This window comes from Carassius carassius, chromosome 1, assembly GCF_963082965.1.
Source record: "Carassius carassius chromosome 1, fCarCar2.1, whole genome shotgun sequence".
NCBI lineage: Eukaryota > Metazoa > Chordata > Actinopteri > Cypriniformes > Cyprinidae > Carassius > Carassius carassius.
This window is the reverse complement of record NC_081755.1, coordinates 50935875-50945513: the sequence shown is the minus strand read 5'-3', so window position 1 is coordinate 50945513 and position 9639 is coordinate 50935875. Positions and strand designations below refer to the sequence as shown.

The 9639-nt window shown below is 38.0% G+C and overlaps 1 protein-coding gene across 1 annotated transcript; it reads left to right on the top strand.

Moving 5' to 3' along the window:
* Nucleotides 1-3331: 3331 nt before the first annotated feature.
* Nucleotides 3332-9344, top strand: LOC132144152 (histone-lysine N-methyltransferase PR-Set7-like). Its single transcript, XM_059554946.1, has 8 exons — nucleotides 3332-3444; nucleotides 3679-3877; nucleotides 4521-4677; nucleotides 4805-4994; nucleotides 7327-7419; nucleotides 8276-8362; nucleotides 9110-9140; nucleotides 9340-9344. Exons 2-8 carry the CDS (start codon nucleotides 3772-3774, stop codon nucleotides 9342-9344), a joined length of 669 nt encoding a protein of 222 aa, XP_059410929.1. The 5' UTR covers nucleotides 3332-3444; nucleotides 3679-3771.
* The last annotated feature ends 295 nt before the right edge of the window (nucleotides 9345-9639 follow it).

Sequence of the window (9639 nt, the reverse complement as noted above, 5' to 3'; positions counted from 1 at the left end):
GTTTGAACGAATGATACACAGGGCCTATTTGTAAAACGTATCGTAAAATAAAAATAGGCTGATATAAAAAAAACGGATTTCCAAAATAATCCGGCGTTCTGGAGAATATATCAAGTCCTAATGCAACACATTGACTTGATTGATGTGTCAGTCACCTAATATGCATGTTAATTTCTTTCAGTTTTGCTAAGGGAGATATTGACAAAACAAGAAATGCTTCTAGACCAGCAAAATACAATTATGAGAATTCTACAGTCAACACATCGCCCAAGTTCAGAGATCGTCTTCCTGTCAAAGATGTAGAGTCTCTCCAGTGCCTGGAGGCTGAGCTGAAGATGAACCCTGATTCTAAATCAAAATTGGTAAGAAATAAAATATAGCCTATTAGTTCGAAACAGTAAAGAAATTAAAAAATAAAATACTTCATAGTCTTCCCTGTATGAACTAAATATAAATCTGTTCTTATTAAAGCTATAGGCTAACAGTGCATTCACACGCGGCGTATCGCTAAAGTTTCCCCCCCCCCCATTTACTTTGAATGGCTGATGTCATGCGTTGCCAAACTGAATTTTGGGTTCCGTTGTGTCGCTTCACTGGCATTGCTTGCGGCAGAAGTTGAAATTTTTCAAGCGCCAATGTAGGCGTCAGCCAATCAGATCACCTTTATGCAAATATCATAGAGAGTTGCAGTCCAAGCTGAAAGTAATGTGATTGGCTATTGTCACTATGATAATTGTTAACACCAAGCTTCAGACCAAGCTACATCAAGCATTGACGCTGACGCTTCGCGTGAATGCAGTGTAATAGTTATTCAATCAAGGGCAGTAAGTTATTTTCTCTTTTGTTTGATTAGCTTTAATGGCACAGAGAGCAATAAGTATATTAGGCTGCTAATTATACTGACCATACTAATAAACATCTAGTTTACACCCAACTGTTTATGTTCACCTGAGACACAACCAACTGTTTACATGAATAATACACACGATAGTCATTTTGTCAGATAACTGAATTGGTTTTCTGTGTGTGGACTTTAGCTGTGTCAGCATGTGCACCACATGGGACAGTTCACCCAAAAATGAAAATTAGCCCTTGATTTACTCACCTTCAAGTCATCCTAGGTGTATATGACTTTCTTCTTTCAGATGAATACAATCAAAGTTATATTGAAAAATATCCCGGCTCTTCTACAGTAATCTTTATAATGGCAGTGAATGACTGTTTCTGTTCATATATTCTGTCTAGTGCATCCATCCACAATTAAAGTTATTCTCACGGCTCTGGGGGGTTAATAAAAGCCTTCCGAAGCCATGAGTTTGTGTAAGAAAAATATCCACCTTACACAAACGCATCGCTTCCCTTCAGAAGGCCTTTATTTACCCCCCAGAGCCATGAGGATTACTTTAATCATAGATAGATGCACTTTTATGGACTTCAAAACGGAAACGGCCATTCACTGCCATTGGAGGAGACGGGACAGTTTTTATTATAACTATGATTGTATTAGTCAGAAAGAAGACAGTCATATACACCTAGAATGGCTTGAGGTTGAGAAAATCATGGGCTAATTATCCGATTATTAACTGTTAACTGATAAGATTATAATATTGAATTGGCATTACATAAAACTAAAATTGTTGAGTGTCTGTGACCCGTAAAAAAACCACTGAATCAGTTTGAAGCGTTGAAAAACCGGCATTTTTTCCCCCCATCAGAATACATTTTTTCGCCAAATAAAAATAGCAGGCCTACATCAATCCACGCCTTGTCTAGTTTATTTAAAAAATGTAACACGTCTACATGATGTGGGGTTAGTCTGGAGCGCAGCCTGTTCAGTTCGACTCGCGGCAGAAAACACCCTCTCCGATGGCACAGATGTCCCGGGAATACAGAGATCACGTCTCGCTGGAGTGGTCAGCTTTGGGAAGCACCTTTCATTTGCCTGTCGATGTTTACGTCGCAAGTGATATTGCATTGTTATTGCACTACTGCTTTATTTTGAAGGACAAGTTCGGTATTTTACACTTAAAGCCCTGTTTACAGATCGTTTCTGATGAAATACAATGGTTATGATTGAAATTTGGACAGATGCTGCTGACCCGAGATTTTTAGGTTTTGTGGTATCAAACCCCCCATATCGCGTAACATATTTTGCAAGTAACTTCGTCGCCCTTTCTGTCGAAATGGTCCCACACAGTAGCCTACTTTTTGCTCGCTTCATTTGGCTTGCTCAGCGAAATATGTATGTAGACGCGTGTGCCGAAGCACCCAGTCAGTTCACAATAGGCTTTATACATTTTTTTTAACCATGCAGCAAAAAAAAAAAAATTATTATACTACTAGTGCAAATTGCCAGTGCAAAATCAGTTTTTGTGTGTGTTTTTAGTAATTGTTGTTGGTTTGGTGTGTTTTGTTACAATTACACAGCAAAAGTTTTGATCATTGTGCATGGCAGAAAGCAAATACTGATACTGACATAATGACATACAATAACAGGGACGTGCGGTCAGGGTAGGCAGTGCCTCACCAAAGGAAATGTTGACATTACATTTATTAATTCCAAGAGCTTTATTAATTCACCACATTATTAATTGCATTAATTTTATTCCAAATATTATTTTTTGTAACAAAAATTTTCAGGAATACACATAATATACTCATTTTGCCATTGTTTGCTCCTAAAAACCGTTGTTTCATGCAGGAAATTCAAAAGCCATGGCCATTGAGGCAGAGGTGAGCGGTGCCTCTTTGGTCCATAGAACGTAGTTTATGTAGATTTGCGCATGCGCAGTCAGTTCTCATGCTGTCTTGAATTATCAACATTGAGGCAGAGACCGAGCTTGCTTCATGTCACGTGATCTACTCGCTCTCACTCAATCCGCGCGCTTCCCGAATACTAGCATCTAGTATACTTGCGTGTCGGTGTGTGCGCCTAGCAGTTTGTAGGAGCGAATAAGCTGTTTTTGTACTTTAAAGCTGTACTGCTGACGCAATGTTTTCTGACTGTAGTTTGGTGCGCCGTCACCAGACCAAAAGTGTGTGTGTGTGTGTGTGTGTGTGTGTTTGTTTTTATTACATAGTGGGGTCCTCAACACGTTAGCACACTCACATAGTGGGGACCGAAAACATAGTGGGGACCAAATCCCCGGTCCCCACAATGTTTTGCTTGTAATCGGCTCAGGAGGCGGTGCTGATATGGCTAGTACAGTTTTTTTCTTGATCCCCTCCATGAACAAAAACCGGATTTCTGTGTGTGAGTGTGTGTGGCTGCGCTGCTCTACAGCGCCCCCGTAGCCGGGTCGCGGAACTGCACCTCTACACACACACATGACGTAATATATGAAGGTACACATTTTTTTCAACTGCTCTTGCGCAAGTCGCTTAATTAAACGACAAAACCAACTTTAAACAGTGTCTGTCAACGGGAAAAGTACATTCTTACAGGTAATTAACCTACTTATTGAATTATGTAATATAATATTAACAAATAAACATCACAAATTCGAATTATTTTAAGTATGTTTATGTGATGGAGTTTTCTAATGCGATTAATTAACGTTAAAGGTTTTATCAGAATCAGAATCTTTGAATGTGGCGAATGAACTATTGATAAACTTAAATTTCACGTCGTTATATAATTGAAAGTGTTTACTTGTGCGTGTAACTGGTATTGTAAAGTGTTATAAAGTGCGGCGTGGCGGGAGATTGTGAGACCGCGTGACCTCTCTGAGTCACTGGAACCGGAGGAGCGACTTGAGGCAGCCTGTTGAGATGAGACCGAGAAGAATAAAACCGTTAAAAGAAGCGGAAGATCATGTTCTCCGTTGCATCGACAAGACCGACGCACTGGAGGCCAAACACATAAACGATTATAAAGGTAGGTTTGTAAAGAACTTAGATGTTGTCGTGACTGATTGTGATTAGCACTATGGCGCTCCCCACATGATGCGGGAAATATAAATATATTTCATGGCCATGAATAGGAAGTCTTCCACGAATGAATTGTGAAACTGCTAACACCAGGGAATAAAACAGGAAATCGTGGCCACGAATAAACAAGGCAGCGAATGATTTCTTATTTTTGTTACCACGATATAGCAAAGAGCCTATAAGTTAGTACTGAATAGTAAGGCCTAGGTAACGTATTGCTAGCAAGACTGGGTTTCTGAATTGGCAACGTTATGAGTGGTAAATTTACAGTAATCACATACGTTGTAACTATGATTTAAGTGGTTTAAAAACACTAAATATTGATTATATGAACCATGATTATTTTATGGGATCTGGGTCCATTGGGATATAAAGGATATTGTGTTTGTTTGTTTTAGCAGTTTTAAATTGCTCTTTGTGATAGTATCTAAATTAATGAAAGAAATAAGCATGAACTATGAAAGAATGTTGAATACATTGGTTAAATATTACAAAGCATAAAAGTTGTTTACAGTTGGCTAACCATCAATTTATTAGTTACAGGTCTACAAGGAATTGTATTAACAATTGTATTTACCCCCTTTTTTCAGGTCGTGGAGTGTTTGCCTTAATTCCTTTTATTAAAGGAGATTTTGTTGTCGAATATAGGGGTGAAATGATCACCTTAATTGAAGCCGAACAAAGAAGAGAGGCCAATCAAGAATTTTTTTTTATGTTTGACTTCATCTGGCAGAACAAGAAGTGGAGGTAGTTGTTTTTTGTTTGAATACATTTGAAAATTTACAGAAAAAAAAAGTAATTTTCATTTTGTTCAAATCCAAATTTTTCTTGTTGTAGTTTGTTAGGCTAAACGATCAATTTTTGTTTCCTGAAGCATTGATGCAACTCATGAGGATGGCACCCTTGGCCGCCTTATAAATGATGATCACATAAACCCAAATTGTACAATGAAAAGGATTATCGTTGAGGGAAAACCCTGTTTGTGCCTATTCGCTGCAAGAGATATCATTCCTGGAGAGGAACTCACATATGACTATGGAGGAAGTCACTGGCCTTGGAGAAAGGTTTGGCAAAATGTATTTTACTACTTTTATAATTTGTACAGTAGAGGAAATGGAAAGTTTCTAATTAAAGACCCAGTATGTGCATTTTTTTTAGATTAAAATATATAAATAAATTACTAGAACAATGCTATATATTTTTGTTGACCTCCATACATTATCCCTAATGTTTCCAAGAATGTTTGAAACCAAAAGAAATCAGTTATTTTAACCAGTGTAGTGGTGTCATTGCATCACCTGTCAACAATGTCATACCTGCATGGAAACGTCAAATAAATAACTTTTTTTTTTCTTTTTGTGGTAATACAAATTTATCTAAGGGAATAAAAGCCTTTACAAAGGCTTAAAATACATATATAACAGCAATGAGGCAATAAAGATTTTGGTTCAATCAAGGATCAAAGCAAGTTATATAGTTTTATTGAACAAAAATGTTAGAATACATAATGTAATATTTAAAAAATATATAATCATAACTTAAAGGGATACTCCACCCCAAAATGAAATTTTTGTCATTACCATTGGTACAATGTTGTTCCAAACCTTTAAAAGCTCTGTTCATCTTCAGAACACAATTTAAGATACATTTTATAATAAATCCGGGAGTCTTGTGACTGTCCCATTGACTGCCTGGTAAATAACAGCATCAGGGTCCAGAAAAGTTTGAAAGACATCCTCAGAGTACTCCATCTGCCATCAGTGGTTCAACCTGAATGCTAGGAAGTGACAAGGATTTCCTCTAAAATGTCTTAAATTGTGTTCCAAAGACGAAAAAAGCTTTTATAAGTCTGGAACGGCATGGGGGTAATTGATTAATTACTAAATTTTCATTTTGGGTTGGAGCATCCCTTTAAGTGTACTATCCCCCAGTTTTACAGACAAGGTTTAAGCCTATAGTAACAGAAATAAGATAAGGAAATCCTTTAAAGTACTTGTTTTGCGAGTACATGTTCGGTGCTATATGCACGGCTTGCAGCCAAAGTCCTTTAATAGTCTTTGTTGCAGCGCTTAAGTTAAAATACTGAATGTGATTTAATAAAATGATATGTTAAAATGTGTGCGTATTCTGTGGACATAACCCTGGTAACGCTCATCTGTTTTCAATGCAGCTGTAATAAAAGTATACAGAATATGTAACTTAATCAAATAAATGAATATATAGGCTACAACCAACTGTATTTGGTGTTTTGTGCCCAATAATTTTTTATTTTATTTTTTTTTATTTTTATTTTTTCATTACATTTTGGGCACAAAAAAAACAAATACAGTTGGTAAATAATAAAATAAATAATAGTATCAGAATACATTTTAACTGATAAGAGGAACACACATTTAACTCATGACTCATAGACTGCTTTTGATTTACAGTTAGTGCTGTCATAAAATTACGATTATGTGTGCACATTAAATTATCCTGACTCATTGAGCCTGGCTCAAATTAGTGAGACTGCGTGAGCTTAAATAGAACGTGTGTAGTGTGAGGGGCATTGTTTGTCATCCATAGCAACAGTAACTAAGGGTGGGCGGGTATTGCGAGTGGTCAATTGAACTGTGGCCTAATTCTGGTTTAGTCTAAGCTCTGTCTGTGAAACTGGCCTAAGTTTTATCCAATCCTTATTTAATATTGTCTAACAACAATTAATTCAAATGTTCACTTGATCATTAACATTTGGCTATTTCTTTACAATAGAATTGCTACAGCTACTGTCACTTCTTGAACAAGAACATGTGGACATCAAAACATGCAAACTGCTTTAATTTAGTTTTTTTCAACGTGATGAATTTTCTATGAGCAGAATATTTAGGAAGATAATGTATTGTCCTGTGTTAGTGTAGGTTTAATTTATCTTTTATTTAATGGAATAGCAGCCTTAGTGAATTCACAATAGCACTTTGCTAAAGTAAGAGTTTTAAATGGTTTAAATGCATAGTGCAGCCTTAGGAAGTGGTTTTAAAGCGTTTCATGGATTCTCATCCATGGAATGCACCACTTCGGATATTTTGCCAGTTAATCAACAGTTAAAATAGTAATCATAAATTTTTTAAAATGGAGTACTCCTTATGTAATCATGACATCCCTTCTGTCTATCAGTCTTTCTTTTCTTTTGTCTGTCTCTGTCGGTCGGTCTGTCTATTAATTTATTACATGTGGTTTTGACTTGGGAAAGTCTTGCACACTGTTTCCAGTGTTATGTACGTAGTGGGGACCTGTAGTTTTAGGAAAGCCATTCAAACCCTATGGTACCAAATACACACATTTCACAGGTTTAGCATAGTGGGGACCTTGTCTAATAAGTGATGACTTGTAACTATTTTTTAAACAACTTTATTATAGCCTCCATGCAATGATGATGACAACATGACAGCCATAGAGAACTGCTCTGAGGATTCTGTAACTACTGCAGGCACTTCACGATTCACAGCTGAGGTATGTGTATTTATTATCTCTCTCTGTGTCTTTGTCTCTTTATCTGTCTGTGTCTGTCCATCTGTGTCGGTCTCTTTATCTGTCTGTATTTCTGTCTGTCTCTCTATCTGTCTCTGTCTGTCTGTCTGTGCCTGTCTGTCTGTTTCTCTGTCTGTCAGTCTCTTTATCTGTCTGTGCCTGTCTCTGTCTGTGTTGGTCTCTTTTATCTGTCTGTATTTCTGTCAGTCTCTTTATCTGTCTGTGCCTGTCTCTGTCTGTGTCGGTCTCTTTTATCTGTCTGTCAGTCTCTTTATCTGTCTGTCTGTCTGTATGTCTGTGTCAGTCTCTTTATCTGTCTGTGCCTGTCTCTGTCTGTGTTGGTCTCTTTTATCTGTCTGTCAGTCTCTTTATCTGTCTGTCTGTCTGTATGTCTGTGTCAGTCTCTTTATCTGTCTGTGCCTGTCTCTGTCTGTGTCGGTCTCTTTTATCTGTCTGTATTTCTGTCAGTCTCTCTGTCTGTCTATGCCTGTCTCTGTCTGTGTTGGTCTCTTTTATCTGTCTGTCAGTCTGTCTGTGTCGGTCTCTTTTATCTGTCTGTGCCTGTCTATGTCTGTCTCTGTCTGTGTCGTCTCTTTATCTGTCTGTGCCTGTCTCTGTCTGTCTGTCGGTCTGTCTATTAATTTATTATATGTGGTTTTGACTTGGGAAAGTCTTGCACACTGTTTCCAGTGTAATGTACGTAGTGGGGACCTGCAGTTTTAGGAAAGCCATACAAACCCTATGGTACCAAATACACACATTTCACAGGTTTAGCATAGTGGGGACCTTGTCTAATAAGTGATGCCTTGTAACTATTTTTTAAACAACTTTATTATAGCCTCCATGCAATGATGATGACAACATGACAGCCATAGAGAACTGCTCTGAGGATTCTGTAACTACTGCAGGCACTTCACGATTCACAGCTGAGGTATGTGTATTTATTATCTCTCTCTGTGTCTTTGTCTCTTTATTTGTCTGTGTCTGTCCGTCTGTGTCGGTCTCTTTATCTGTCTGTATTTCTGTCAGTCTCTCTATCTGTCTCTGTCTGTCTGTCTGTGCCTGTCTGTCTGTTTCTCTGTCTGTCAGTCTCTTTATCTGTCTGTGCCTGTCTCTGTCTGTGTCAGTCTCTTTTATCTGTCTGTGCCTGTCTCTGTCTGTGTTGGTTTCTTTTATCTGTCTGTGCCTGTCTCTGTCTGTGTTGGTTTCTTTTATCTGTCTGTCTGTGTCGGTCTCTTTATCTGTCTGTGCCTGTCTCTGTCTGTGTCGGTCTCTTTTTATCTGTCTGTATGTCTGTGTCAGTCTCTTTATCTGTCTCTGTCTGTCTGTGTCGGTCTTTTTATCTGTCTGTGCCTGTCTCTGTCTGTCCGTCGGTCTGTCTATTAATTTATTATATGTGGTTTTGACTTGGGAAAGTCTTGCACACTGTTTCCAGTGTAATGTACGTAGTGGGGACCTGCAGTTTCTTTATTTGTCTGTGTCTGTCTGTCTGTTTTTCTATCTGTCTGTATGTCTCTGTCAGTCTCTTTATCTGTCTGTGCCTGTCTCTGTTTGTCTATTAATTTATTATGTGGTTTTGACTTGGGGAAAGTCTTACACACCGTTTCCAGTGTTATTATCTCTGTCTGTATATTTGTCTCTTTATTTGTCTGTGTCTGTCTGTCTGTGTCAGTCTCTTTATCTGTCTGTGCCTATCTGTCTCCGTCTGTGTCGGTCTCTTTTATCTGTCTGTATGTCTGTGTCAGTCTCTTTATCTGTCTCTGTCTGTCTGTGTCCGTCTTTTTATCTGTCTGTGCCTGTCTGTGTCAGTCTCTTTATCTGTCTGTGCCTGTCTATGTCTGTCTGTCTATTATTTTATTATATGTGGTTTTGACTTGGGAAAGTCTTGCACACTGTTTCCAGTGTAATGTACGTAGTGGGGACCTGCAGTTTTAGGAAAGCCATACAAACCCTTTGGTACCAAATACACACATTTCACAGGTTTAGCATAGTGGGGACCTTGTCTAATAAGTGATGCCTTGTAACTATTTTTTAAACAACTTTATTATAGCCTCCATGCAATGATAATGACAACATGACAGCCATAGAGAACTGCTCTGAGGATTCTGTAACTACTGCAGGCACTTCACGATTCACAGCTGAGGTATGTGTATTTATTATCTCTCTCTGTCTCTTTATTTGTCTGTGTCTGTCCGTCTGTGT